General features: G+C 39.9%; 1 protein-coding gene across 11 annotated transcripts; it reads right to left on the minus strand.

The window, feature by feature from the left end:
- Positions 1-461: 461 nt before the first annotated feature.
- Positions 462-5,431, minus strand: LOC149257029 (uncharacterized). Of its 11 annotated transcripts, none has more exons than XR_016256537.1 (4): positions 4,900-5,422; positions 4,222-4,368; positions 2,904-3,022; positions 462-948 (listed from the first exon to the last, which is right to left on the minus strand). XR_016256537.1 is itself a non-coding variant. In XM_089413474.1 (4 exons), the coding sequence occupies exons 1-4, from the start codon at positions 4,984-4,986 to the stop codon at positions 931-933; spliced, it is 366 nt and encodes a 121-aa protein (XP_089269600.1). In that variant the 5' UTR covers positions 4,987-5,431; the 3' UTR covers positions 462-930. The 11 variants fall into 11 exon arrangements, 3 of the variants coding, with proteins under 3 accessions (XP_089269600.1, XP_089269605.1, XP_089269612.1); XR_016256541.1 differs by having other exon boundaries at positions 2,904-3,058; positions 4,900-5,416; XR_016256566.1 differs by having other exon boundaries at positions 2,904-3,058; positions 4,222-4,642; positions 4,805-5,416.
- Positions 5,432-14,704: the final 9,273 nt, after the last annotated feature.

Raw genomic sequence — 14,704 nt, forward strand, 5'->3', positions numbered from 1 at the left:
TATCACATTGTTGGACACTGGATAAACCAGCGCTCCCCGTGTGTTTTGTGACATGTGCTTAACCACCTCTCATGGATCCATTAACTCCGGCAATATCTCTGTTCACTGACACCTGCAGGTTTTGGTGTAACGGCAATCGTGATTCCAACACACATTTGTCTTGCTGTTCTTCAATGGCTGCAAATTGACTCCTTTGCAAATCTGAATTGAAATGGCTTCAAACCCTAGTTTCCATGGAGTCATAACTTGCTCTTATACCACTAACTTGGATCTTGGGGGTTGAGATCCAAGAGGCTTGAATGCTAAGAGAGGAGAAGGGAATTAAGCACGAGAACATTGATTAAAGAATGCATGAACTAAATACATCACAAAAAAAAAAGAGAACAAGATATACAATAACACTGAATTCTTTATTAAATGGGAAGGGAAACAATGCTACATCTACATCATGGAACACTGAATGATCTTTTGAAAGGTGAGGTATGCTATTTATATTATTTTCGATGCCACTTTGAATTACATCATTCAATAGCATGGGTGAATATCATGGGTGGATACCATAGGTGGATACCACTTTCCACTCGAATCACATAATCTATTGGTTGTCCCCTTTCTTCAGATCTAACATTTCCATAAATAAAAATAAACATTACATCAGATAAGAGAGTTTGACATCATAGCATCAATGTTGACACCCCAATATTATATATTTGAAATTACATTACAAAATTTGGGGTAATGAAAGGGGTGTCACAAAAAGAGAAAACCGGTAGGAAAAAAATCCTCCCCCAAAATCAGTGCATAGCTTCTTGATGAAGCATGATTACTATTTCTCAATAAAAGCTTTAAATGACTTGAATATTGCAAAAACTTCACTCTTGTACTTGAGGAAGTACACCCAAGGGTTCCATGAGAAATCATCAATAAAGGTTAGTTCATACTTGGCCCCTGAAAAAGAAAGAGTTGAAAATGACATTAAATCACTATGCACCAACTCAAAAGGTGTAGTTTCCCTTAAAGCTCTCCCTTTAAGAAAGGGATATTGGTGTTGTTTTCCAAGAACACAACCTTCACACACCCCATCAATAAAGGAAACCTTTGGAAGACCAACAACCAAATTTTGAGTGAACATCTGATATAAATATCTATAATTTAGATGACCAAATCATTCATGACAAAGCCTACTCAAAGAATCAGCATGAACTATCAAATTTAAGTTGAGGAAAACTGAAAGCTGAAAAACTTATATAATCTGGAGGCCCGATCAACTTAAAAAATAGCAGCAACTACTATTGGATCATGTAGTTCAAATAACTACCTGATTGGGAAGACATTCAATTGTTTTCCCGTCACCTAAATGACAAACTTGATAGATGGATAATAAATTTGTTAAGATCTCAAGGAAAAGGAGTACATTGTTAATGCACTCATTGGTCAACTGCACAATATCTCACCCGAAGACTTCAAGTTGAGTGGAGCCTCTAACTATAATTTCTGAAATATTGCTATGGGATGTAGAAGGAAGCAAATCTTGACAAAAAGTCATATGATGTGATGCTCCTAAATCAAGTGTCTAGTGATCTATAGATCTGCCTGAGATTGAGCCAATAAAGTATGTCCTTTGTTGAAATAATATGCTTTTTCATAACATCATCTAATATTTGAAACTTTTCCAAACATTTTGCTTTAGTATACCCAGATTTGCCATAAAAGGAAACATGGCTCATATGTTTTCTTCTTCGTATTCTTTTTCTTTTGCTTTTTCTTTGTCATAGAGGGAGATCCACTGGTCTTGTAAGATGGAGGTGGAGACTGAATGTTTGTTGAGGCTTAAAAGGATTTTCATGGGTTTGAGCAAAAAAATTCTTCTATTGGGACCAGGCATTGTGCTTATCTTTGGAGGTATGAGCTACAGGAGCCTAATTCGAAGAGATAGAGATAACATCTAGCTGCTTAAGCTTAAGATTGTTCTCACATGGACGATCACATAATGTCTCAAAAATGGGAATTTTAAATGAACCTCCAATGATATTCATTGTTGAATAAAATGCACATGAAAAGAACCTGAAAAGGATCTTTTAGCTTTGAGAAGATCAAAAAAATACATTTTGGTTCTATTTTCCCTTGCCAAATGCTCTTAATTGGGCCACCAAAAGCCTGAATTTTGCAAGGTACTCCGGAATAGAGGCATGCTCATTAAGCGCCAAAGTTTGATAATGTTGCTTTCAATTCTAAAGCATAAAATTCATTGATATTTCCAAATAGAGTGGCCAGCTTATCCTAACTTTCATTTGTATTGGTACATTTTTCTAGTTTAAACAATAGATTATCTGACACATACAACCTATCAAACTCATGGTTTCGTCTTGCTTATTCTGATAAACAAATTTTTCCAACTTCTTTTGTAAAAACTAACTGATTATCATTTAATATTTACCACGGTCCTCTAGATTGCAAAAGCAGTTGCATTTAAATTTTCCAAGTATGATAATTATAGGGAGTAAAGAGCTCTATGGTCCTTGACTCCGCCATATTTTAACAAATTTAGTTAATTGTAACAACTATAGTTTATGCAATAATTTTACCCAATGACCTAAAAAACTGCAACGACCTAAAAAACTGCGGAATAACCTCTAGACAATAAAAAAAAAATATTTTTTTCTTGAATATTTTGCTTAAAAAACAACAACAACAAACTTCTACCCCAATAAAAAATTGTTACCCATAGTTTGGAAGCTTTTTTTCCCTCGTTCTTTTTTATTAAAGAAGTTGAAAAATTCCTTCCAAAAGAGTATCTTTGCCATTAAACTTTATCTAAAATATTTAAAAAAATTATTTTGCCACTAAACTTTAGGGGAAAAATGATAATTACGTGGCAAATTTAAAAAAATTGATAACCTCACCTTGTTCACTGAAAAAAAAACCCTTACTTCTATCTTCCTTCTTCGGACAATTGAGTAGCAAAATCCACAAATAACTCCAATCTGATTTAGGTTTCGGCAACGAATATCTGATGGCTATCCTGGCATCATCATCCACGTTCAGGATCCATTATAATCTTACAAAAAAGAAAAGTGTATCGCGATCAGCTTACTCAGAATGCAGCAGCGAAAAAAAAAAACTGCCTCCTACCTAGATCAGTAGTAATCTGATTCTGGCTTACAACAGAACTCTCAAACGAGGAGAAGTTTACAGTGAAAGCTCTTATACCATGCAAGTGTACAAAAAAACACCCAAGAACTAGACTGCAAAATCTAAAAGACCTTCTAAGAAGAGAAAACATTGAAGAACAGAGGCAAAAATCACTTTATTTCTTGAGAAAAAAAGTTTATGACAATCTAATTTATAAGCACAATGGAAACTTCCTGCAATAGCTAGAAGAAAAAATCTCATATGCTACTTACGAGTTCCAAAGCTTATTTATTGAGACTCTAACAATTACTTTGTCATTACCATGAATAAGGAAAAGAACTTTGCTGAGGGTGATCTGATCTCATTACTATAGATGCAGTTATTAATAGTTGGCTTTATATTAAAGTCCTTACGGAAAGATATGATTTTTTTTAAGTTGAAATTCATGTATCTATGAGATAATTCACCAAATGTACCTCTCGTGCATCCCTGCTGGGGGTAGTTAACATATTGTGTATGTGATTGGGTTGCTATGACTCTTGGATATGTATTCAATGTAAGAATGAACGATTGTGTAACTCCATTGAAGTTTTAGAATGGGCTTTGGTATTTTGACTTGAGTTCACAAGTGTAAATCAGTAACGACGAAGATGATGAAAAATAGACAAAGGCAATGTTTTCGAAGAATCGTCAAGGAAAAGGGGAATATAAGAAGAATTAGCTAAATATGGAAGAATTAGCTAAATATGGAATGCTTTCTTATAAGCCAAGAGTTCAAGAATATGAGATTGGGAACTCTGGAATTTACCAAAGTGGTAACATGGGAATGGTTTATAAACGAGGGACTTGTAGCCTGCTTGCTTCACAGATAATCTTAAGTGGAAAATAGTTTTTGATCTCTGTTTTTCTAGTGTCTTGTACAAAAAAGATTGTTCCCTGTGCAATTTGAAATATATTCAAGATTACCAGGACAATGAATTAACTTTTGATCTCTGTTTGTCCTGTAAAAAGATATTTGTTCTTTGTAAAATTTGAAATGAATTCAAAACTGGCCAGAAAAAGAGTGACTCTGTTTATGTGATGGGTTACCTTGCTGGTTGCTTGCTTGTGGTGGCTCTTCAGGTATAGTTTCAAGACTTCACTAGTTTCAATGCAATGAGAAGCTAAGCCCAATTCCAGCTTTATGCCATTGCTTCCACAAATCCACGAATCGAGCAGACGTTGTTTCACCAGCGACTTCACTGACAACAAAAGCAGTAGAAATTAATATTGCAAAAATTTCACAAGAAAATATCATTATAGTTGATGTTTGCCATGCTTTTTTATGAGCATATGGTGCAATTCTGGGCTGGTACCACGGCTCTGTATTGATATTTGTCTCAGTATGCCAAAGGAGAGCAGCCCTCAATTGCCTCCAGCGTCTAAACTGCGTCAAATCATTGGAACCCCCACAAGTTGTAACCCCACAATTGATTGTGATGCACGGACCTCAATCAAGGTCCACCTGCATCTATTGGCATTAAGAAACCAGTGAGCTATAAATCAGATATGATTGAATTGGGCACAGGCCTGAACCGCTAATAAACAATCCCAAAGGCTAAAAATTACTGAAACCCTAAATATAATGACAGAAGGCATAGGAATTTGTGGTTCTATAATGATGAATACCCACGAGAGATAGAAGGCTAGGGAGGTTGAAGAGGTTTTGAGTAACTTCTTGTTGGCCTTTCAACTCTGCCTTGGGTTATGGCGGTTTGTGAAACTCACCTTAGTGGGCGCGCTTGTACAAGGCGGCATGGAAAGGTTGCTGTAAGCTAGAGAGAGGCCGAAAGATAGGAGACAGAACCATCCCATTCCCCCTTGTTCGAGCACCCCCTAGGGTGAAGTCATGAACAGCCATCACCTGAGGCAAAAGTGGAAGGCCAGCTAAAAGTTACCCAATATTTTCTGGACTTCTTCCATTATCAGACTTTGTCGAACAGCAACCTACTCAATCAGTGTGCTCATATGTCTCCTCATCTTCTATTTCTTATCCTTTATTCTTTTCCTTCACTTCGAAGGCACGCATTTCTTTTTCCGCCCTCTTCTCTTTCCGTGATTCTTCCTCCTCTGTACATTATGCCTTGTACCTTTTTCCTGAACATCATCTTGTTTTATTCATTGATTTCCAATTGGCAGATTTCCAGTCTCACAGAAGAGATGGTTTCGCCCTGTGGGACACCGACACCGACCTTCCAGTTAGAAAAGTGGTTCCCTTTCATTCGTTCAGTAGGGAGTGGCACGCATTTTCTTATTCCCGGCATGTTCACTCTCGATTAGTCATTCCTTTTTTTTCGTACAATCATGCATTCTTTCCTTTTGCCACCAATATTCCTTTGATTGAGTTGAAGTTATAAACTTAGACTCTTATGAGTTGTCTATAATGTGATTTTTTGGAGATTCTTGTGACGCAATCCGGCAGAAGAAATTGAGGTTAAATCTTGATATAATGTGATTTTTTGGAGATTTTGGTGATGCAATCCGACGGAAGAAATTGAGGTTAAATCTTGATTTGTTGCAGTTAAAATGGTTTTTTAACTCCATATTTGGATTCAGCAGCCTGAAAAACCTTTGGGACGCTCTGATTGTGCAAAAACTAGACTTGCGATTCCAATAAATTGCTGCCGAATTTTGACCGGAAAAACCCACCGGAAAAGCTTCCAAAAAGTCGCATTATAGACCAATGCTCTTCTTTCAGCCAGATGGATAGAGACCAGACCGAGCACCACTGGGAAAACTCATATTTCATGTATTTTTCCCTGAGTAAAGTACATTTGAAACAAAGATCCGCAATCAACATAGCTGCCACAATTAAAAATAGTTATCTCTCAATTTTAATTTTACATGAATAATTCAGTATTAATAATTATTTCATTATTTTAATTTTTTTTAATTTAGCCATATTTATATTAATAAATATGTTTATTTTGGAATAAGGTTTTTATAATTTTAATTAATTATCAATAATTAATAGATAAATGATAAGAATTTAATCTTTATGAAATATGCAAGTAATATTTTTAGTAATAAAAAAAGAGGATTGAGATTTATCTCAAAATTAATTATGTTTTTGTTTTAATTTAAATTTAAGAAATGATCAAATTAAATTATAGAGAGAGCCTGTGTCATGAGTTTTTGGTTATGTGATATTGATAAACCATAGTATTATAATAATTCTTATTTAGAGATTAAGAATCTCTATGGTAAAGTAGGTAAATCTCCATAATTAAAAATCTTGTTCCATATTGTTTTAAATGTATATATGCTTAATTCACACATTAATTTTTTTTAGTAACTAGTCTAAATCCACCTTAACTTATACTCTATCAAGTGCCAAGATGAATCAAATCTCTTGAGGCTCTGGATCTAGGCTAATTTAATTATTAGTTTTTATTAAAGCTACTATAATATGTATACATAAATTGCTTTCCACTTTATTTTTAAAATAATATATATATATATATATATATATATATTCAAAATGTGTAAGAATTGAATTTAAAGTGAAAAAAGTAAAAAGGAAATTTCATGCTTTTAAATGTTACATTAGAGAAGAATAACGTGGGAAAAAGCATGGGTTAAGAATACCATGGGTTGTCAAAACCTAGAGTCGAAAGTTGCTAATATTTTTATGACATTACAATATCTTTTCCATATTGGGCTTGAGAGCACCTCTTAGTGTTGTAGGTTTTAACACAACTAATATTTTTGTGACATGACAATATGTTTTCCATATTAGGCTTGAGAGCACCTCTACAGAAATCACCTACAAACAAATTCTTCAAACAGAAAAAAAAAAAAATTAAGCTTGTCGCCTACAACAATGGCTAGAACATAAAATATACACAAATATATTTTCTCTTGGAACCCAAATCGAAAGCTATATTGTTTTTTCATTGTATTTTTTCAATGGTACATTACATTATATACATGTCGAAACATTCATAAACTCCAATCCATTATCCCTAGATTAGAACATAATTATAGTATACCATGGGCAAAAATCATTGTACCAAAAACCATGCACAAAACAATGGGTAGGTGTGACCACCATCTTAGTGTCCTTAAGGGAAGGAATAGAACATATACCCAACAGGTATAATAATAACCATCCTAAATCCATCTTAACTTCAGATGTACAAAGGGATCAAATCTTAAGTTTTGCACTCAAAAAATATATTTACACTTTGAGAGATTTGATTCCTCTTTATCTTTAATAGATTCAGAGTTAAGATGTATATAGGGTAGTTACAATAATTTTCGTATCAATGTCATTATAATATTATCTACTTATTATAATATGTAATATTTATATTAATATTTAATTTTTTTAGTTTCATATCATTAAGAATAAAATTCACAAGATATTCAAATAACGATATATAATTTTAATATTTTCAAAATCTTGTTACACTACTTTGTTAATCAATTAATAAATTAATAATATTGTTATTATCAATTAATAGATTATGATCAATCACTAGTACCTTGTGGCAGTAGTTTACATTTTTATTATAAGACTCATCTCTCTCTACTTTCTAATATCTTTCTTTGGTATTTAATGAAATATGGTCAACTCCGATCATAGTATTGATTTCTAATTATTCATACAAAACATTATTGTAGTTAATTTAACTTTTTTATAGATTTCCTTCATGTAGCAATTACATTTTTATTCTTTTTAAACTTCTTTTGCGTTTCATTTTTCAGCAACATGATCTCTAATGGTGAAAATTTTCATTTTCAGACTACAACTATTAGATCACCTATTGTTTGTTGTGTGAAGAAATTTTCCACTTAGATTACCGCATATTCCACCTTACCGGTCAAGGGATTTCTATGCCCGAAACCCTCATCCATACAACTAGGCTTTACCATGTATCCTAGGCACAAACAAAGAAACATACATTACCAGGCTTTGTCACAATCCCGTCATTACTAGTCAAGAGATCACTGGGCCTAAACAAGCTTGGATGCCTCCAGATTTCTTCACCAATACCTTGAGGAATTTTCCCGTCTCCACCCTCATGCTTTACCATGTATCCCTCCATTACCGGTCAAGGGATTCCTAGGCCCTTGGGAATTTTCTTGAGACCGCCTCACCCAGTTCCAAAACCATTCGGGAATCTAGTTCAAACAAATGAAAGAACCCCATCACACCATGGTTATCCAGAAATGGGAAGGCAAGGCTGAAACCACTGTCACCGGGGAAAAACCATGCCAATGATAGAAAGAGAACCAAATACACACAACACATGCATGTACCATGCATGCCAAAAATAGCAAGGGAATCATACATGCAACTCGATACCTCCAAGTAATCTCGTTGTAGCCACTTGATCCAACTCTTCCTTGCTTGATCTTTGCTTCCCTTTGGTTCATTGTCTCGCTTTTTCCTTCCTTTCTGCAATGCTAGACTGCTCTAATAATTCTCTAAGTGTATAATGTTGCAGGAAATGTAACTAGGCTAGGTCTTCATAAATGTAATTTTGATATTTGTACTTATTCAAGAAAAGAGAAATTATTTTTGTATTATTTGTCAATGAGTTTCTTGCTCATTGAAAATAGGTCAAGCACATTTTGAAGTGCTTCTAGAGAGTCGAAGTCAAAATGTAATTATGGTAAGACCCTTTGAGGGCATGTTACATCATGTATGACATCATACAAGGTTAAGGGAACACCTCCAAGCATGGTCAAATCCTCTCCTAGCACCAACGTAGTCTACAAGCAGCAAAACAATGGGTAAAAATTGAATTATAATGCAAACTGTAAGTCGGCCTAAAAGAAGCCAGTGATGTCATCTTAACTGGAGGGATAGACCTCTATTTATAGAATGTGTCCACTCCAAAATATGACACACAACTTCACTCTGAAATCTGCATACAAGAGGAGGGCTAAAAAGACGGAGACAAGGGCAGAAAAAGGGTAACTAAGACAACAAGTTAAGGAGACAGAACAACGAAGGTAAGGAGACCATTTTTAAGCAGCTACAACCACACGTGCAGAGGAATAAAGGATAGATTGCAGCAAATCAGCAGTAAAGTTGCAGTGACATATTATTTATTTTTTGGGCTAATAACTAGGCCTACAAAGGCCTCCTACTCTAGCGTTGAAGGTAGCCTCACAAATGAAGGAAGGAGAAACACAACCGAGGAAGAAGAGGACTGTTTCTAGGGCTAGAAACAGTCACACGTGCGAGGTACAATAAGGGGATGACAATAGCTAACAGTCCTTTGTTTGGGTGAGATATCAAGCCTCCAAGAACTCACAAGAGCCCATCTCTCTAAGATGAAAAAGGAGTCTAATTGGAAGATGAAGTGATGGAATACTAAGTGTCAGAAGAAGTGCCAGAAGAAGTGCCAGAAGTAATGTTGGCTTGTATGGGCCTGACCCAGGTTTAGAGGTGATTTAGCCAAGCAAATCCCGGTACTACTGGCCCTTTCGGCAATAGTCCGCAGAGCGCGAACTGAGGTCTCACCTGAAGTAGTATGGGAGGGTGCTAGAACTAGGTTTCCGCACCCTAGGGATGTCTGATGAGCTTCTAGAGGTTCGCGGTTTGACCCTGCATGCACGTCGCTACACGCACTTACTATCTCTTCGCAACCTGTGGTGTTGCTTTCGTGCAACCCTACTTGGGGCACAACCCGTATAATACCCAAGTTCATTGTTATTTAGCCTGTTATTATCCGATTACTTAACTTGTATATGTAAGACTAATGATTATTACAGCATATTCAACAATCATATCAGTGCGCATGATAAATAAAACAATATAAACGTAAAGAAGGAAATGCACAGTAGATACACAAGAATAGGAATCAACTTCTCTTTATTATTCTTCAATCCATATTACAGACTCGACACCGCCCTGCGCACTCAGTTGCAAGGGTCTGCGCACTCAGCTGCGGACTCTACTAGGTTTCTGCGCACTCAACTACAGAGCCTCTTCCTACTACTACGACCCAATACACTTAGATTCCTACTCTATGCTCGAACCATTCGTATGCTTCTCTCTCATTCCGCTAATTAACTATCTTTACAACTTAGAGCCTCGCTTTATTTATATAATCCCATGGTTTGTGGACCATGGGTAGGCTGACATGACTTTACAAGTACGGACAACCCTATGATTTAACCTATACTTCGTGCTCCGTGCTCACAATTTGCGGATTCTTACAAAACTTTTGACCAAAACATGGGCTTTAAGCCCCAAAACATGTTGTGGGGGTATTCCATGCCCAACAAGCCCCCAACACAATCATCGCAACTCATCTCGAGTCACTCTGCTGGTGCGGCGACCTTAGCGTGGAGCTCCTCCAACTGGTCCCATACTGCTCGAAGATCCGTGACGCACTATTCTATGGTTTTCTGGACCTGCTGCATGCGCTCTTCTGATGCTTCTTTGTGAGGATCCGCTACCTGCGTTAGCGCATAGAGTCCCTGCATCTGTGCAAGTTTTCCCTCAATATCGGTCATAATGGTGAAGGCCTCATCAATCCATGGCTGGATGTGCGCCTTGAGAAGTTCCTCTTTCTGTCTGGAGGCATCCACCTACTCTTTTAGCACCCTTTCTTGCTGCATCTTGGCCAGCCGTTGGGTGTGGACGACTGTCTGCGCAGTTCCCATTACATGATCATACTACTCTTGTAGTTCACACGCCTCTATTTCTAGGTGTTGTATGTAGGGGTCCTCCTGTAAAGATGTGAGGACGTCAAAGGCTTGGTCCAACATCCCGGTATAGTCCTGCACTGCCCGTCCAATTTCTTCCAGTCCTGTTTAAATAGCGCTAACGCGCTGCTCTCTAACTTTTGGAGGAGTGGAAGGTTGTGCCTTCAGCTGCAGCTCAGCAATCTGGAGGTTCAGCTCCAACTGCACTCGGGTTGTTTCCTTGCACGCGCTTTGGACTCCACTTGCCAAACAGTGGATCCGCATCTTTGTTGGTAGGTCTACGACGATGGACAACTCTAGGACTTGCCGGCATGCTTCATCAACTGTCTTCACAATCTATTGGTTCTGTGGCACCAATTCGTCACGTTGTAGGTTGAGCTGTTCAATGTTGATCTTTTGCTCACTCATTACCTGGATTGCACGACCTTCCCTGGCACAGAGTTCTGCTGTTATGCCATCCTGCAACTAGTACAGTGTGTCTCGCAGAAGGGCAACCAAATTTAGGCCAAGTCCTTTGATCCCGCCCACCGCGACTCTGTCGTCCTCTTTCTTTGTTGTTAGTGCTCCTTCCGATAGCATTTAGTATTGGCCAACTTTGCTCATAGCAGCTGCTTTGTTGTTGATGTGCCTGTTGCGTCGTAGGTGGCTACGATTCCTTCCTGTGGGGGTCATACCTGAAGTTCCTGCAGCTGCGCCATTAGGGCCCCCAACACAATCTGTTGCTCCAACCTAGCTTCCTGGAGTGCTTCCTTGTGACCTCGCGAGCCGTGTCACCGATGTCGTATAGGTCGCCTTCTATTAACATGATCGGGTCAAAGGTCAATTTGGAGGCCTTGACCTTTTTCGGTGGACCCGATCTCTCTGTGACACGCGGCCTTTTTAGTTTGGTAGACGTTGCGCTGGGATCCACGCCTTCTTCTGTGTCCTCTACTTCCTGTCCTATAGAAAAGTCTTGGCCTTCCTCTTGCTACGTTGTGGTGGCCCCTATTGTCTGCACTGCTTCTGCCACTTCGGCAGCCTTTGCCTGCTCTACGACTACCTTTGTTGCCTTGCGGACAACCCTTACCTCTGTGGTCGCTTATTCATTTCGCCTTTTCTGGGCCAACTTCGTGACACGCAACTTGGCTTCCTCCTTTTGTTTCTGTGCTGCTGTTCTATCCAGCTCTGTCAGATCCGGGGCGCACCACTATGGGGCCATGATTCTAACACTGAAAAGAATGCATTATCAATAGCGATGAAGGGGATCTTGGTCCATTGCTGCACCAGGTCCTTACGCACCTTGATGTACACATTATGCATGTCTACCTTGAAGTATGCAAAGCTTCGCAGACTGTTGTACACTGTGGGGGACAGGCATGGCCGTCTGTTGATCCACATCCGGATGCTCGCCTCCATGAGCACCCAGAAGATCTTAGTCTCGCTAATCCGCTTGGTGTCCTTGGTGGCCCAGAGTAATGCGTACTTTGCGGCCTCTAGTAAGTCCTTTTCAATGCAGGGGAACTAACTGTCCTCGGGCTGTTCCCCTGCCACCAGTAAAATGGACAATAGCAACCACACGTAGTGGAAGGTCTTGCCCTAATCCTGGGCTTCCTTGCAGTTAGTCAGGAACTCCTTGCAGAGGAACTCAGCCCAATTGAATTGGACCCCTTCTGTGCATTGTTCTGCTAGCGCAACTACCGGCGTTGGTACCTCATCTCCACGACATTTTCTCATTACCTTCCTGGCCAGGAGTTGGGTGGCTATGCGCACCCCTTTATCTTTAATGTTGTTGATTGTGTAACCCCTCTTTTCTTCTCCAGTTTGTATTTTTTCTTCATGGCCTCTGCGAGCGCCAAATCTCCGCTTTTTCCTACTATCGTCGTGGGGTCCTTTCCCTTACAGGGGAGCCGAGAAATCCTATGGATGAGATCCGCCATGATGGGAATAGGCTCCTCCAGCCATAAGTACCCATCGTGCACCAGGAAAAGCAGCTGCTTGATGACAAAAATAGTGATAGGCGCGCGGTGAAAGTGTGGAATCCACAACAGATGAAGTAATTCGGCCTTCTCCACACCGCGCAGCCATTTCTGCGGCTCTAGTGTTGTGATTGGACCCTCCGTACTTTGCTTCATGATGTTCTCTGTCTCCAAGTGTGGGAAATTCCCGCTGTCTGCGAGGTCCTAATCTTCCAACTTCATTATGGGTACGCGACCCAGGTGTGAGCCCTCAAACACGATTCCATCGAGGAGGAGCAGGGTCTAGAGTGCACTCTTAGTGGCATCCATGTCCTTGGGTATCTTAGCTTTCCATTTTCGTGGAGGGACGTACTCGGGCAATTTCGTTGTAGAGTGCATCAGCTGGATGTCCTCTTCCATGTCTTCTGCTACCTCTATCTCATTGACGAGAGCCCGTAGGTCCTCCTCCTCGTCATCTATCTCAATGGTGACAGCCTTGCCCTTTTCTTCCATTGAGAGTTTACCAAACCGCAGATTCCTTGGGGACATGCGAACTGGTCCCGTTGCCTACTTATCTTTCTTGGGCCTCGGCGTTCGAGGCGATTTTGGGATTTTTGGTGCGACCCCAGTGTCTCCGGGAACATCATGTACCATGGGGTTCTACGCGGCCTCGTCGGTGGTTCCTTCTATCGAGCTCAAACCTCTCCTAGTAGTCGTCATCCTGGTTGAGCTGTTTGTGGGCATTCGTAAACTTCAGGGCTCAAATCTTGCTCGGTGCTCAACACTCTATGCTCTAATCAACTGCTCAATTCTCAAATGAACAAGTTTTGTCTCGTGGTTAGCCCCTGGAGTTTTATAGTGCCTTTTGAATTCAAATTCGACTATTCCCCCCACTTCTGGGCCATCAATGCTTTCTTGGTAGCAGATTTCCCCAAATCTTGCCCTTAATTCGTGTCTTAAATGTCCGCCGCCCACTCCCTTTTGCCTTAAATTGGACATCTTTTCATGAATAGTGACACCAACGGTCACTTCCCAGCCTACCCGCGCGGCAGCGCAGCCCCCTGTGCGCGGGCGCAAACCTTGGGATATGCTGATTTTGCGCGCACTTCCCTCATCGCGCACCTCCCAAACAGACTCTTTTATAGTCCCGCGCTCTCTTTCAATTTCCTGGAGCACTGAGACTATGCTCCCTACGACTAGTCCGGTGGTCGCACCACCCTTGCGGGAGTTCAACTCGCCTCCTAGTATAGTCTGCGGAAATTCCTCAATCGCCTTTGCGATAGTCAGTGCTGCACATTCTACTACGTGTAGTGTGCTCCCCTTGTTACTGTGTTTGGTGAGGTGTGGTTGCAGCCATGGCAGCAGAGTCATAAACTCTCGGCGACAATCTTCTAATGCAGTGGTATGATCATCCGTATCTTGCTTTTGTCATCCTTGGTTTATCGACGAGACATGCTTGCGTGATCTCGTTTTCTAGCCTCTTGATTTCGGCATCCATCCAAATGCTTTTCTTCCTCAATCGTACTCGGTCCTTTTCAAGTTTGCGAAGTCTAAGGTTCCCTCACCGGATGGCTTCCTGAATCCTTAGATGTTCGTCCTCACGTAGATGTGTGATTTCTTCCTCCTGACCATCGCGCACTATCACAACTACGGGAGCCATTACGTGTGGATTCCTTTTTGTATTCTCTTTATGAATTGCAGTCTCTACTCTGTTCCACACCTTTGGAATCGTCTCCGCATTCAGGGTTTTGCACATGGTCCTATAGGCCCATTGAACCATTGGCACGCACAGGTCCCAATCGGTTGTCTCGCCTGGTGAACCTTGTTCAGTACTCTGCATACCCTATTAAAGGCTTCGTCGTGGAGAATTGGTAGGGCACATCGCCTTTCCTACTGCTGCGGTTTGTTCTGATTCTCTATTATGGGGGTGG

This window comes from Pinus tabuliformis, chromosome 6, assembly GCF_031772625.1.
Source record: "Pinus tabuliformis cultivar Carrire ecotype Pingquan chromosome 6, CPIR1, whole genome shotgun sequence".
In the NCBI taxonomy this organism is placed as follows: Eukaryota; Viridiplantae; Streptophyta; class Pinopsida; order Pinales; family Pinaceae; genus Pinus; species Pinus tabuliformis.

Coding starts and splice junctions, on each gene's coding strand:
- LOC149257029 (XM_089413474.1), bottom strand. CDS start 4,986: ATGGGATGGTTCTGTCTCCTATCTTTCGGCCTCTCTCTAGCTTACAGC. Junction 4,369..4,899: donor GTACAAGCGCGCCCACTAAG/GTGAGTTTCACA, acceptor TTGTCAGTGAAG/TCGCTGGTGAAACAACGTCT. Junction 3,018..4,221: donor ACAAGCAAGCAACCAGCAAG/GTAACCCATCAC, acceptor ATGCCAGGATAG/CCATCAGATATTCGTTGCCG.